This window comes from Sinocyclocheilus rhinocerous, unplaced genomic scaffold (assembly GCF_001515625.1).
Source record: "Sinocyclocheilus rhinocerous isolate Xijiao unplaced genomic scaffold, SAMN03320098_v1.1 scaffold352, whole genome shotgun sequence".
Taxonomy (NCBI): domain Eukaryota; kingdom Metazoa; phylum Chordata; class Actinopteri; order Cypriniformes; family Cyprinidae; genus Sinocyclocheilus; species Sinocyclocheilus rhinocerous.
In genome coordinates this window covers 837,265-853,900 of record NW_015642448.1, presented here as the reverse complement: position 1 = coordinate 853,900, position 16,636 = coordinate 837,265, and the positions used below count along the sequence as shown (strand labels likewise).

General features: G+C 38.4%; 1 protein-coding gene across 1 annotated transcript in view; it reads left to right on the top strand.

Moving 5' to 3' along the window:
* neff1 (neuronal intermediate filament family member 1) overlaps nt 1-8,946 on the top strand; it is an 11,468-nt gene extending 2,522 nt beyond the window's left edge. Inside the window, exons 3-8 of the mRNA XM_016572787.1 lie at nt 389-845; nt 973-1,279; nt 2,763-2,981; nt 5,700-6,017; nt 7,946-8,070; nt 8,164-8,946. Of these exons, the coding sequence (XP_016428273.1) occupies nt 628-845; nt 973-1,279; nt 2,763-2,981; nt 5,700-6,017; nt 7,946-8,070; nt 8,164-8,647 (1,671 nt within the window). The 5' untranslated portion in view covers nt 389-627 and the 3' untranslated portion in view covers nt 8,648-8,946. The remainder of the gene's footprint in view (nt 1-388; nt 846-972; nt 1,280-2,762; nt 2,982-5,699; nt 6,018-7,945; nt 8,071-8,163) is intronic.
* The last annotated feature ends 7,690 nt before the right edge of the window (nt 8,947-16,636 follow it).

Here is a 16,636-nt window from a genome sequence, read left to right as displayed (position 1 = left end):
TCTGTCTGTCTGTCTGTCTGTCTGTCTTTATATCTGAGATTAACAATCTCTATATTCATGATAATGAATATAATAAAGATCCTTATTATGATCAACAATAAGCTGCACTGCAAAAGATACTCGATGGAATATTTTGGTTCCCCAGAATCTTCTGGAAATAGATGCCTCATATTCCCTATTGTGGGGACTTCAAGTTCCTCAAAACTGGTTTATGAACCACTTACAGCTCAGGCACTTTTAGGCTCCATTTTGGCCTTTGAAAGGGCGGCCAGCGATGCTCCAAAAGTCCCCAAAATGTAGCTTTTCATTTGTACTTCTTTTGTCCTTTATTTATCCTCACTCTTATTCTCTGCACGATGACAATCTACATCTCCATCGCATGAAAAAGGATGAGTGGCCACGAAGGCAAAGACAGTGAATGACTGAGCTCTCTCCTGGGACTCTGTCTTTTTGCTCAGGGTTGCAGGTTTCCCCCTCTACCACCGCCCCTGCGTCAGATGATGCTCGCGGTCTCAGCCTATAAAAGATGCCGGTGTGCCATCCCGACTGGAAGTCTCTCTCTCTTTCTCTGTCTTCCCACATCCACACACTTCACTCACTCGGTCTGTGATCTCGACCATTTTCAGCATGAGTTATTCCGGCGACATGTACACGAGCAGCTCATACAGGAAGATTTTTGGAGATGCGCCACGGCGCGTCCCCGTGGGCAGCAGCCCGTCCCGGGTGACGGTGAGTTACCGCTCCGGACCCCAGCAGCAGCACCGCACCTACGGCTCTCCATCCCCCATGATTACCTCCTCAAGTTACCGGACCAAACTCGCATCCGGCCGCGGCGGCGGCTTCCAGCATATGCCGGACACCGTGGTCTCCATATATACTGCAGCATTCATCTCTGCCCTGATTAACACATGCTCCCACCAGCACCCTAAAACACACACCGGAATATGAGGGAATCAACCCCCGCTGGCATATGCCGGACACCGTGGACCTGACGCAGACCACCGCCATCACCAACGAGCTGAAGATCATCCGCACCAACGAGAAGGAGCAGCTGCAGGGCCTGAACGACCGCTTCGTGACATTCATCGAGAAGGTGCACAACCTCGAGCAGCACAACAAAGTTCTGGAGGCGGAGGTCGCGCTGCTGCGCCAGCGCCACAACGAGCCGTCGCGCCTGCACGACCTCTACGAGCAGGAGATCCGCGAGATGCGCGCGCGCGTCGAGGAGCTGACGCACGAGAAGAGCCAGATGCACCTGGACTGCGTGCAGATGAACGAGGCTTTGGAGCGCGTCAAGGAGAAGCTGGACGAGGAGACCCGACTGCGGGCTATCTATCATCTATCTATATATCTATCTATCTATCATCTATCTATCTATCTATCTATCTATCTTCTATCTATCCATCCATCCATCCATCCATCCATCCATCCATCTATCTATCTATCTATCTATCTATCTATTTGCAATAAAATAATTATAGATAGTGCTTAACTTTCAGTTTCAAGAATTGGTGCTTCTGTGTGTGTGTATATACAGTATATATAGTGTTAGACTGCAATCAATTTCTTGAAATATAGTCTATTTATAAAGGGTGTTTGCATTTGTCCTCTGTTTTAAACTTTAAGAGGATTTTCACAAGGAATTCCCTCCCTGAACACAAAGTCTCTATTTTAGTCTCAGCACAGTAAGGAGGGCTTGAGAGTGATGGTCATGTGTGCAAGTGTGTGTGTGTGTGTGTGTGTGTGTGTGTGTGTGTGTGTAAAGAGAGAGAGGCTTCTGTGAACACATTAGTGGTGTAGTTGACTCTTTAACCAGTTAAAACGTTTTGGGGTGAGTTATGTTTGTCTCTGTGCTTATACATAGTGGGATGGGGTTTCACATAATAGATACTAAACAACAGGCAGTTCTAGACATACAGACATATTCCATTCCATTTATGGGGATGTGACATAAATTCGCTGTAACAAAGTAAATAATCTCCTGTAACAATATATTGCATCATAATGCCACAATACTATAAATACAATAAGATATGTATTGAAGAAGGCCTATCAAAGAAGGCCACATTCTAGCTGTAGAACAGATCAGTAGAGCAGAGTCTGATTTCATGAGTATATACCGCCCTCTAGTGGATGATTTATAGAACTACTGACAGTTTGGTTGTTGGTACAAAATCTATCTGTCCGTCCATTCGTCCGTCTGTCAGCATCATTTTTGGCAACATCATTTCAATTCTTTTTGCTTTAGTTAGTTAGTTTTGTAAATCTATATTAAGAACTTGTGCTTAATTTCCATTTAAATAATGTCACAAAAAATCTTAATGGTACTAAAAATATACTTTATTTTTCCTTTCTTTAGTTTTTTTTTATCTATTTATAAATTCATATAAATAATAAGAATATTTTAATGTATTAAAATAATATCTTTTTTATTTATCTATATCTATTTATCCATCTATTGATCTTTATCAACATTTTTTTGCATTACAGTAACACAAATTTTATATTAAGAATAAGCAAAATTAAGAATTTGTGCTTAATTTCCATTCAAATAATGTCACAAATTGTACAATTTTAATGGTCCATTATTGTACATTCCATGTTGGGCTGATTTCACTGCAGTGGTCTAGAGAGCCTGTCAACCTCAAATTGAGAAAATGCTTGTTCTCAGGTCTTTGCCATGTCTCTTTCTTTCTCTCTGCGTCGAGGAGCTGACGCACGAGAAGAGCCAGATGCACCTGGACTGCGTGCAGATGAACGAGGCTTTGGAGCGCGTCAAGGAGAAGCTGGACGAGGAGACCCGACTGCGGGAGGAGGTCGAGAACAGCCTGAAGGGATACCGCAAGGACGTGGACGACGCTACCCTGTCCCGCCTGGAGCTCGAGAAGAAAGTTGAGTCCCTGCTGGATGAGATCGCGTTCCTCAGGAAAGTGCACGAGGAGGAGCTGCAGGAGTTACAGGCGTCGCTTCAGGCCACCCAGGTATGAAAAACTAAAAGGTATGTAAACATAAAAAATAAAAAAAAGATTGAACTAGACTAGTCTGGTGAATGGTTTTAGAGGGGATTTGGGCACTTTTCAGCTGGTCAGGCTGGGATGCCAGTTAAAACCTGTTTTACTAGTCTGGGAGACCATTTGAAACCAGCTAAGACTGGCCACGCTGAGAGACAAGCTAGACCAGTTGCAGACCAGCCTGGTCTGATTTGTTTTTAAGTTAAGACAAATTATGCACATACTATATTGTAATCTACATAATATACAATGTTTAAAAAAGTTCAATTATTATAAAATATGTTTTATATAAGAACATGTTCAATTTACAGTGTAAATCTTATTTGATAAGAAAAGATTATGAAAAGCATAGAAATAAAATTATGAAAATCATAGAAAGCCAAATGTTGCATATGCTTTAGATGTCATTTAAATCACTACATAATATGCAGCATAAAAAAATATTTTGTCAATTTTTCTAAAATATGCTTTACATACTAACTGCAAAAGTTATTATTTGTCATTAATATCTCATATTACAGTTTTGCAGTGCCATTCATGACAGTGTGATTTATGCAGTGGCATAAAGATGCAGATCTATGGGAATACAATTTTTATTAACTTCCTGTAAAATCAAACAAGTTGTGGTTAAGACAAATATTTCATATTTTAGATGGTTTGGTAATTGCTGCATGATATATATTGTAAAATGTTTTGTCAGGAAACAAAAATTTCCTTTTATTTAAACATGATTATTATTTTAAATATAAATATTATATTCATATTTATATTACATTTTTGTATTGCATATGAGTGAATCAACCTGACTACATTGGTTTACATCAGTTAAAGTCATTTAAAGGTCATATCGGGTAGAAATATCTTTATAAGCTAACACCTTTTTACGATGTATGATAAAACATATTTGAAAAGATGTGATTATGAAAAGCATATAAAAACCTTGTATTTAGAAATGCAATGAAATACTATGTTTATTAATAACTCATAGTGTGGGCATGCGTAGCATGACTGTGCAGTGTCATTGAGGGCGGTGTGTGTGTCTGGGAGAATTTACAGCACTGCAGCTCCGACATTGAGAATCTGACCCTGCACTGCAGCAGGACCTCCGTCAAAATGTGCATTTATAATGCCAGTCCCTTCTCTCATGCAACTTTAACATCTAGAAAAGTATATTTAATCAGACCAAGACAAGGACAAGCACTTAGAGAGGGAGAAATGTATTAAGAGTTAAAAGAAGGTTGTTGATGATGGGAAGGTTTAAACTTCCTTACCTCTTGCCAATGGCAGATATTGATGCAGTAGCGCAGGATTTTAGGTGTGGCTGCAGAGTGCAGCAGGACCCCGCGGCGCAGCGTCCTTGAGAGAGACTGCTTCACTTTAGACTCCCTCAGCTACTTCTGAGAGCATTTCTACACTACAGAAGATAACATTTAAAAGTATCTTGGATAAAAGTAATAAACTTCCCTTCCATGTTTTATCTGAAATTAAACTCAAGCTAGAGAATTAGAATGTAACTGATGTAAACTGATGCTCATCATGCATGGATTGCTGTTCTCTGCGTGTGGTTGATGAATTGCTGTTGCATCCCGTGAAAGCATTCAGGCAGCTTCATCTTTCATTGTGCATTAAAACCCCTGAGTCTGCACTCCATCCCGCAGCCCCAAGGGCTCAAAACTTCATTACCACACATTACACTCAAAGGCTGATTAAATGTACCATGGCCAACATAAGGACAGCATATATCAGCTCTACTGCTTTTTCACTGCCAATGCAACTTCACTACCTGATGGACATTGGTTTATTGATTATATTCACTGGAAAGCTGTTTATTTATCAGTATATTCAAATGATCACTGACATATTTAAGCAACTTTCTATATATGTACAGAATGTCTCATATTTATGCCAATAAATATATGTAAAAGTAACTATATGAATAGATATATACTTTCCCTTTAGCTCAAATGTAAACGAGTTGTTAAGGTAATTAATTATTCATTAGAAATCAATAATGAATCAGCAACTAAATTGCCATTTCCTCACCAGATCAATACTAGTCAATTTTACAAACTAAAGACTATTTATTGCATTCACCACCATTGAAAAAAAATTTTTATTACTTTTGATTTTATATCTTTACTCTTTCTTTATATTTATCTATCCATCTCTGTCTGTCTATCAGTTTCTCTATCTTATAAGCTTTATTGCTTCAGTGTCACATGATCCTTCAGAAATCATTCTAATATGTTGATTTGCTGCTCAAGAAACATTTCTTGTTGTTATCAATGTTGAAGGCAGTTGTGCAGCTTAATTTTTTTGTGGAAACTGTGATACATTTTCAAGTATTCTTTGAAGAACAGTATTTATTTGAAATAGAAATATTTTGTAACATTATAAATGTCACTTTGATTAATTTAATTCATCCTTTGCAAAAGTATCAATTAAGTAAAGTATAAATTAAATATTGAAAAAATCGTACTGATCTCAAATTTTTGAATGGTAGTAGTAAATCCTATTTTGGCTGTCAACAACCTATCAATATTTTTTTAAGATCAGGCTGTATATTAGTGTTATTAGATTATTAGCATTAGATTTATATTTTAATGTTAGATTTATATTAAATCTAACATTATATCTATTATATGAAATTTATTAACAATTCGTTTGTTGACTGTTTTTCATGCTCAGGTGTCTGTTGAGATGGACGTCAGTAAGCCTGACCTTGCTGTGGCCTTGAAGGACATTCGTGCTCAGTACGAGTCTCTCTCTGCCCGGAACCAGCAGCAGGCAGAGGAATGGTACCACTCCAAGTTCACCACTGTGACGGAGGCAGCGGCGCGCAACAACGACGCTCTGAAGCAGACCAAGGATGAGCTGTTTGAGTACCGCCGACAGCTGCAGGGCCGCACGCTGGAGATCGAGGCCTTGAGAGCCCATAACGAGGCCTTAGAGAGACAGCTAGCGGAGATGGAGGACCGCCACAACAACGAGATCGGCGAGCTACAGGTGAGTGCATTTTAATGATACATACAGTAGAGGCCACAAATCTGAGGCCACTAGTAAATTTGCTCCTATTTTGAATTTTTCTAATTTAATAAAAAAAATTAAATTAAATTCTATTCTTTTTCTGTTTTAATGTATTTAAAAATGTAATTTATATTAAAGCTGAATTTTCAGCAGACATTACATTAGTGTCACATGATCCTTCAGAAATTATATTTTGCATTTTTCTAATTTAATTTAAAAAATGTATATATTATAAACATGAACATAAGAATTTGATTTGAAAGTTTAGTTTTATATGTACTCATTTAGCAGACACTTTATCCAAAGCAGCATATGAAGAACCAGTGTTAATTTAGTATCATTTATATATTATTGTAGTATTGGTTAATATTTTGAATTAGATTAGATTTTTATATATTCTGTTTTCATTTTAATTGTAATTAAAATTTTAGTAATTTTGTAGTGTGCTTTTGTCTCTTGGTTTTTGTTTTTTCTATATAGTTTTTTTTTATATTAAATTTTAGGTTTTAGCTTTAGTTTATTTAGCTTTAGTTATTGTAGTACTTACATTTAACAAAATAAAGTTGCTTTGGCAACAAATAAAATGTTAATTTTTTTTATAATTTATTGTATTTCAGTTCATGTTTATTTTATTTCAGGTAATGAAAATGCTTTTTTTATGGTTTTAGCTTTAGATTTAGTTAACGATAATAACCCTGTGAACCACATCTGCATTTTGTGATAAGAATGAAAAAATATTAATTTATGAATATAAATATAACCTGCTGATCATGTGATCCTGCGTGGTTTGAGAGTGATCCAAAGAGCATTGAAAGAACATCTGACTGTACATGAGCAGCGTCACAAAATTTGCTTGTTAGTTAGTTAGTTAGTTTATTTATATAGCACATTTTAAGACAACAAAGCGTTGACCAAAGTGCTGTACAAAATCAACACAGTTTAAAAACACATTTACACACCATAACACACAAACAAGACAGCTAAAACATAACATAAACAATACCTCGTGCAAAGGGCCGATCGTCCCTACACTTATACCTAGTCTTTGTAGCCTGTAAAGATCCGACAAATAAGATGGTGCCAACCCATTTAGACTTATAAACAAAAACTAATCATTTAAAATCAATCCTAAACTTGACTGGCAACCAGCCCAGTGAAGACAGAATAGGAGATTTATGCTCCCGCTTACGAGTCCCTGTCAAGAGCCTCGCAGCCGCATTCTGAACTAATTGTAATCTGTTTAAAGCAGATTGGCAGATACCCACGCAGCTCACCTAAATTTAACAGTTCAGGAAGTGCAGGATCCCCAAACCAGACAAGCTCTGTTTTACTCTGTTTTACATTTCATAAGAGAATTAAGGGCATTTCCATCATTATTCTTAAAGGGCATATACATTTGTGTGTCATCAGCATAAAAATGGAAAGCAATTCCATGTTTATGAAAGATTGACCCTAAAGGTAAAATATATAATGAGAAGAAAATAGGGCCGAGAATAGACCCTTGAGGGACCCCGCATGTCAGTGGTACAGAGGATGAAAAAGTCTGACCAATGTTGACAGAAAAACTCATATTTGATAAGAATGATCTAAACCAATCGAGAGCAGAGCCTTGAATTCCAACCACCTCCTCAAGACGGGAAATAAGAATCCCATGGTCTATTGTGTCGAATGCTGCACTAAGGTCTAACAGCATAAGAACTACAGAGTGTCCTGAGTGATTAGTGATTGTGTGATTAGTGACTTTAAAATTCTAAAAAGTTCAAATAAAATAGCTTTACAATGTGCTCTCAAAGTTTTGGACCCCGCTGTAATAAAAGACCTTTTCTAATGTGTTTTCAAAAGAAATGCATAAGATTTCCTATCGGAAATAAGTTTTTGGAGACATAAATGTCTTGTTTGCACTGTAGGACACTATTCAGCAGCTGGAATCTGCTCTGAGGAGCACAAAAGGTGAGATGTCCCGCCACCTGCGTGAATACCAGGACCTGCTGAATGTCAAGATGGCACTGGACATTGAGATCGCAGCCTACCGGTCAGACTCAGAACTATTCGCATTTGATGTAATAATTTTTTTGTGTCATTTATCAGTGTTCCATATTTATCCATATATGGCCGTTCCCAACAGGAAGTTGCTGGAAGGTGAGGAATGCCGTCTGAGCTCTGTGGGGGGAGCCATGCTGCAGTCTGCCTACTCTTATCCATCGAGCCGCACTTATGCCCTAAGCGCTTACAGAAAGGTCGGAGCCAAACCTGAGACAGAGGAAGAGGAAGAGCAAGAAGAGGAGGAGGAGGAGAAGGAAGAAGAAAAAGAAGGAGAGGAGGAGGAGGGAGGAGAGGAAGGAGAGGAGGCAGAGGAAGGAGAAGAACAGGAAGAAGGAGGTGAGGAGGAAGAGGAGGAGGAAGAACAGGAGGATGAGAAGGAAAAGGAAAAAGTAGATGAGAAGAAGGAAAAGGAAGAAAAGAAGAGCCCAAAGGAACAGAAAGAGAATGAGAAGGAGAAAGAGAAAGAAAAGGAGAAAGAGAAGGAAAAGGAGAAGAAGAGCGATAGCAAGAGTGAAAAGGGGGACAATAACAAGGGCGAAAAGGCCGCTGCGGTCAAGAGCAAGTAAAGCTGCGTACCATCACCGATCCTGCCACTGCTGTACTTCATTCACTCACACATCCGTCTGGACCCCTCTGTGTCCTCCTTACCTCTCTGTCCCTCTGCCAAATTCACCACCACCAAACAAACATCATCCACTCATCTTCACTTTCATTTCACTAGGTATGGCTGATTTCATCTACTGATGTATCAGGATCTCTGCGGGAAAGCAACGAGTCGGTAATGAAGGTACTCAAATGGAAGGCTGGCTAGTTTTCTGTATAGCACTCAAGAGATTAAACAGAGTCTATGCAGAGAGTATATGAAGTAATTTACTTTCTTTCAAAAGGAGATATTAGGCAGAATGTTGGAGTTTGTGTTTTTTAATACAACAGAAGTGGATTCTGAGTAAACTTCCAAGCTCCATAAAGACAAATAAGCAGCATATACGTATCATGATTATTGTTCCTGCAATTTGTGCAAGTCTTCTGAAGTTGTATGATTTGTGTGACAGAACGTCTGAAATATAAATCATTTTTCACTTATAATCTTCATATCTCCCTTGCGCTCAAAACGTAACGTGATTGTTCACCCAGAAATTTAAATGTTGTCATCATTTAGTCTCATTTACTCATGTCATTCTAAAACCATTCGACTTTGGTCAATCCAGGTAACTAAAACTTAAAAGATCCAGAAAAGCTTATAAAGGCTTCATGAGGGTGATTAAATGATCGCAGAATTTTCATTTTTGGGTGAACTATCAGGGTTGTTCATGTCAAGACCTAGCAGAAAAAAATGTGCCATTTTTTAAAATTCAATGCAAATGCAAAGGAGATTTGTGACCTCATATGGACCGCTTTTATGATACACAACGTTTTTTTGTTTTGGGTGGGGGTTGGCAGTAAAAACCATCATGCACTTCTATTGTATGGAAAATAAGAACTTTACGTTTAAGCCAGTCTTTGTGTTTCACTAAAGAAAAGACAATAATATGGGATCAGAATGACATTAGGGAGTGTAAATGATGGCAAAATGTTACTTTTTCACATCAAGACAGCAAAGACCCCAGTCACACCTGGTGTTCACGTGCCATTATTGCCAGTAGTGCATATGACAGCACAAGGGAAGGTGATGCCATGCAATCCAAATGCACAGGCAATCGGTGCAAAACAGACCAAGTGTGCAGGTTCCAATCTCTCGGTGCTATTTGATTTTAAAAATAAATGAGTTTGGACTTGGAAGAGGTAATTACTCATAGAGCAAAAGCATATCCATTATATAGAGCTTCACTTGAGTCCTGAATGTATGTCACGAGCCAAGCACAGGGACATGCACCTCTCCTAATTTTCCAGCAATTTAAGGGCATCTATACCCACATGAATGAAAGTGTCCAAGTTCATTTCATTAAGTTCACTCATAGGGGAAATAATGTTTCATTTACATTGTCATGCAAAGCATCCATCATTTTTGAACATTAATGTATGCATCCGTCCATCCATTTATGGTTTCCTTAATTGCACTGGTCACAGCACGGCAAACGTGGCGGCATGGAGTTCAACGAGGTTGATGAGATAAAAGATTAAATATTTATGGATTTCTTGGGGAGGGTTTCAGCATTTAGATTTGGGAGAGAAGAGTGCATTGTGCATCTGTAGTGTGGGAAAATCCTTCTGCAATTTAGATTCTGACGCTTTAGAGACGATTGCTGCTAAATATCCCTCTTTTCCTTCCTGTGTTCAAAAATGACCTCCTCTTGATTGATTCATTCTTGCTGGAGCAGATCTCTATTGCTGAAGTAAATCTTCCTCTCCATCCTGATCTCTTTATGTATTTCCCTTATTCTCTCTTTCTCAGTGTCTTTTTCCAGCTTTCTCTTTCTAATCCGTGGCATGACTTCCTTCTGAAAGATGGATACGTTTCCTGTGTTTAGCCCTTTTTTGGTGTGTTTCTGCTCACAAAAGGGTGAATTTCGTTATATGCCCGGGCCACTACTGAAATCAGAAGAAAAAATATTTTTTTGTAAAAAGAAAATGAAGATTACTTTTAAGATTTGTTACTCCCACACCCAATTTTTATTAGTGTAATGCATCTGGACATTTTACTTGTCTTATTTCTCATTACTTTTCTTAATATTCTCATCATTTTTACTGTATTACAGTAAAAATAATGAGAACAATAAATAATATTTCCAGCATTTTACTATAATACTTGGTATGTTTTATAGTAAAAATGCTGTAATATTAAATTAAATTGAATTAAATTAAATTATTTTATTGGCAGTACAACAAATGCTACCATGATGTAAATGCTTTACCATTTAAATAAAGCATAATTTTTTATCATTTTATAGTAGTTGGAACTGGGAGGAAGGTGTTTAATTTTAATGCAAATGCAAAAAAATCTTAATCATCAAACATTTTCTTTATGCACAATTTTTTTTTCTTTTGATTTTGGGGATAAATATGGTCTGGGCATGCTCTGGACTCAAATGGAAGAGAAAAATGAACGAGTCTGTGTACATTATTTTTTATGTTTGTGCATGTTTGTTGTGTGTGTGTGTGTGTGTGTGTGTGTGTGTGTGTGTATACAAGAGCTTTCCTGCTTCAAGAAGCACTGTAAACACCCGTGTTTGTCTGCAGCGCTGCAGCTGGTGGTGATGGATCCGGCTCTCTTCTCTCCCTGCAGGTGACAGGCAGGACATAGAGAGGGCAGAGGGGTCACAGACAGTCACACCAACAGCCAATGTGAAGGGCTATTAACCGCCACATGATTACTCCAGAAAAACCACCATTACAAGAATTCATTCAGACAGCTATCTGAACCACCGCTAATGACCCTTCACAATGCAGGCCTGCTTGACTGAATGATTACAGAACGCAGATTATGTGACATTTCGGGCTAGTGTCTCGGTTTACAAAATTTAGAGCTGTGAGAAAGCATCGGGATTGTTTCTAAAATATGCCCTGATCTTCATCTGTCACAATAAATAAACTTATGAAACAAACAACATGCAATACTTTGCTATATATTTATTTTTAAAAATGGTTTATAATAGCAACATCATGGATGGAAAAAGAACTAATGAAACAAACTGAGCATTTTGTCATATTTTACAAGAAATTCTTTCTATTTATGCATTTTTGTGATGTTGAATGGGTGGCTTGTTTCAGATCAAATCTCAGTTGGTCTGACTTCATCATTTCTTCTTAATAACATAAGCCTTTGTGCATATAAAAAGTTTAATGTCTGCCCACAGAATATGGTTTTATTAAAGCTTGGATGAAATTAGTGAATTGTGGTGACAGTGATATTAAAGCAAGTTTACTGCAGGATTTGACCTAATTTTTGCAGCATCTTACAATTTAAAAGAGTAAAGGAAGGAAGAGCAAGATTTCCAACAAATGTGATAAAACAGTACAGATTATTCATGAAATGAATCAATCAAGAGGAGGTTCAATTTGCATGGCCTGATTCACTTGGAGCTTGACAATATGAGGGGGTGGGATAGATTTGCTTAATGTGTGTAAAAATGTATGTAAATGCCTTAATCATGAATCTAAACTGCTTAAAAGAGTCCTCATGTTGTCTGCATCTCAACACTGTTTCAGAGATGGTTCAGGAGTGATGACACTTTAACTATGGCTGCTAACTGATACAGTGATGTTCCCCTAAAGCCAAATAAAGCCATTTATCAACCAAACGTACCATACACTGCCTCTTTGTCTCTGATTGATGTGTTATATCAAGCGAACATACCTATACACACACTATCCAGAAACTATAACTCACCAGAGTCAAATAGTTGTGACTTGGCAATGTTGAGAGGTTAGCTAACCATTAGAAATGCTTTTACTTTTTTTTTTTTTAAGTGGCAGCTCAGTTGTCTTCAATGTAGAGATAGCTTTTATTGTTAAAAAAAAAAAACTAAAATATATTTTTTTAGTTAAGTTAAACTATAAACGGTTAAAGTGCTACACCCTACTAACAAAAAAAGCTAACTACACCAAAACTATTTAAAATGAATACTGACATTGTGATTGTGTCTGTCTTTGCCAAATAAATAAATGCTTATGTTTAGTTATTGTGATATATATTAATAAAAATATTAGCTTCAATATTAGCTTTTTTGCAGCTTGTCATGTATTTTATCAAAAGAGTACTTATAGTTTACTTAATGTACAAATTACAATTTGCTTGTAGCATGGTAAGATACATTTTCAATGTAATGTTACCGACATTTCTTCGGGTAGAGTTTAGTGACTTTGCATGTCTATTTTTAAAGGGTTAATAACATGCGGTCACATTTACCGTTGTTCTTTTTTTTTTTTTTTTTTGCGCCGGCTAAATCCATTCTTTTCAATAGGAATCCAAGCCATACGCAATTACTAATCAAGACAAAATTTTCAACATGCAGATTTCGCTACGGGTTCAAGTTGGTGGCGCGTATTCACCGCATTGAACAAAAGAAAGCTTTACATTGGCAATAGAAAATTTGCGGTTTTATATATCGATAAAATTCCACGTACAAAAAGGTCCGTCGTTCATTGTCAATAGTGTAGTCACACAGCACCTTTCACATTTAAAGGTGCTGTATGTAAGTTTTTGACTCTACTAAAGCATAAAAATACCATAATATGTTTGCAGATATTTAAGAAACATGCTAAGTTAACATATTTGTTTATCTGAAAAACAATGCTACAGTCAGTTATTCTCCTTTGAAAATGTGCGTTCCGGGCCGGAATGTCGGTCTCTGTTTTGGTTTGTGAAACCCGCCCACTGCCAGTTTGATAAATTGTATTTCGGCACCCCGCGTTGCCAGTTGGTGGGAAACACAGCACAATTCATTTCAGTCAGGGAAGCTGGCAAACGAAAGGGGTCAGCGCGGGAAATAGAACTTTCTGCCCATCCTAATTAGATTTCAAAGTAAAAAAAAACTCCGGAGGACGCAGCAGCAGCCTCCGAAATGAGACGCAGATTCAGATTTATAAAAATACACATGAGGTGGTTTATAATTTGCAAACAATACAAATATTGCAAACGTACACATTAGCTCATCAACTTGACTAAGTCTGTTGGTAAGGCTCAATGCTTTCCATCATCAGGTGCGCTCGTTCCTGTTGGTGTTGTCAATCTGGCAACCTGCGTGTGCGTCAAGTCTGAGGAGGAGGGGCCAGGTGAAAAAAACCCTCTCCAATATTTTGAATTTGGACTGCAATACCTAGTTCAACCACTCGGTGTCAATCCTACATACAGCACCTTTAAGACTTTAGATATACAAAGAAGGAATAGGAGAAAGTGCAACGTGCAATATGGTGGAACAGTCCCGCCTTCTAAATAAAAGAGCCAATCACTAATTGGTAAAGCCATCATGTCACTCACTGCAGCTGCCGAAGGTCCGGTTGCTATAGAAAGACGTGTGCTTAGCGCTCTGTTTAAACTAGTGTGTTTTCGTTTTAAAACAGCGTTTTAAAATGAAAACGATCCTTGTCTACACTGGCGTTTACACTGTGTTTCAGAAACGTCTCCGTCCACACTACACAACCGAAAACACATGTCACATGACCATTCATGCACACTGGGCATGCCTGTAAAAGTGTAAACAGGAAGTTGGTTTCTAGTCACTGGCAGGTACAACAGTGAGCATGATGGCGAGGAAAAGCAAGGACGTCTTTGTTGCCGATTGTTCTAAGCACAGCTTGCCTCTTGCGCATGTAGGCAGCTGCTGTATTATAAAATAATGAATTTTTCTGCACAATGGCTGCTAAAAATGACAACAAAGCCAGGAAAGTTTGCAGTTTGGGCACCTGTTCCAAATCGCACCCTAAACCCTTGCGGTCTTCCTCAGAGTCCACACTTTCGTGGCGTAATGTCGCTTTGACTGTCAGGTAGAAGTCTGCTGCGGAGCTTGCCTCAGTGCAGGCTCGGCAGAAGTGCACATCGAGGGCGCAAAGCTAAAATGATGAATGAGACGCTCTCGGTGCATTTTCAAACGGGATATATCGCCCTCTGAAGGACACTTCGGAGTGAAAACAATCATGGCCGCCATATTGAAGGGTCGTTCCAAACCGAAGTGCTCAAAACTGCCCACTTCAAAGGGCCCATCGGAATGAAGAATTTTGAAGGGTACAACTGATGGACACGTCAGGCCCCCGTGATCCTTTGCACAGGGAAGTTGTTTTGGCGTCATTTACCGAAAAATGTATGCATAGTATTTCTCTATACTACTGTAATATTTATACGAGTTAGATTTGGTACATTGTTATGGTCAAAACGACATTGTACTTCAACAAAAATACTTTGCAGCTACCTTTATCAGTCCATTCAAATATTTCAAATACATAGACACAATATACATTACAAATACCTATTACATTACATACAAAAATATAGATTATATTTAATGTAAAAGATGATTGGGGGTCAGCAGCGTACAAAATGTGTGACGAAGGCGCCTCCTTGATCGTCTCGTTAAGGTGCCGCAGAAGTGCGTTCCAAAAAAGTTTTTTTTTTTTACCCCTACACCCTCAATCCCTTCAAAGCTCTCACTCCGGAGGGTAAACCCTTTGAAGGGATGATTAGGGCATAGGACTGAGCCCTTCCGAATGGAACGCAGGGCCTATGGCGGGGATGGGCAACTTTGATAGTGCCCTACGGTCTCGTGGACTTAACGGACACGCACATGCGGCGGCCATTGTAAATCCGCAAGACCGCAAGGGCATGTGAAGTGAGGAAATTGGGACAGGGCCAGTGATGTTTTGCCCTGAAGGTCACTTTGGTCACTTTTTAAATAAAGTAGATTTTCGTTGGTCAGCATTGCAAATCTACGAGGGGAACTTTTTTGCGTGATTCCTTTTCTAATGACTGGATTTTGCCAAAGGGACTTTGATTTTGCTCAAGCAACAGTAAATGTAAAAGTAAAAGCTTTAGAATGAGGTAATGAGATTTTCATAGTTTGCAGTTATACTCATACCTCTTACCAATCAATAATATTTTCAACTGTTAAAAGCAACACCATATAACTTTTGCTCACGGTTCCCCCATATGGTTGATAAGCGCAATTGTCTGTTACCAGTGTCGTAAATACTGTCGCTGTATATAAGCTTGCCCGTGGGCAGCGCAGCGCAATATGCGTTAATTCGTTGACTAAGCTGACTGATCCGGCGAATGGAGAAACCACGTTTGGAAACCATGTCCACCGACCAGGTAAAGTAGCCCGTTTTACACTATATTCTACAAATATCATTACTTATTTTTATTTATTGTTACTCCAGAATTAAAAACTACAGTGACAAAAAGAACGGTAGTATGTTTGCCTAGTTTTTTTTTTTTTGCTCGCATAGTTCGTATGTAGCATTGTTTGCAAAGGGTGTAATTTGTATAATAGAATAAAATGTTGTCCGCATAATCATGTAGCCATATGTCCATAGTAGCCTATACATCGGACACTGTCATAAATTTATAAGGCTGTAAAATAACAGAGCCTCTTTATTTGAATAACCGTTCAGACGTGAAGTAGGCTCAGACATGAATGGATAATTTAAAGGGTTAGTTCACCCAAAAATGAAAAATTAGGCCATAAATTACTCACCCTAGAAGCATCCTAGGTGTATATGACTTTCTTCTTTCCAGTCGGAGTTATATTAAAAATTGTCGTTGATCTTTCAAGCTGTTTAATGGCACTCAGCGGGTGTTGCAGTGCTTCAGTCCAAAAGAAGTGAAATAAAAAGCGCCCCTCCATTTTAAAAAAAGTGTCTCACACGGCTCCGGGGGGTGAACAAAGGCCTCCTGTAGCGAATCGATGCGTTTTTTTAAGAAAAATAACCGTATTTAAAATGTAATAATCAATTTAATCTAGCTGGCGCTCACTGTTGTAAACGGAAGCAGTTCCGGGGGAATGACGTATGAGTTCAGCTTTGCGCATGCGCCGCTCAGAAGTGACGAATGCGGAAGCGCAGGGGAGAGATCAAAACAAAACAACGGTCACTAATTAGAAGTACAAAACTAGGATTTGTAAAGA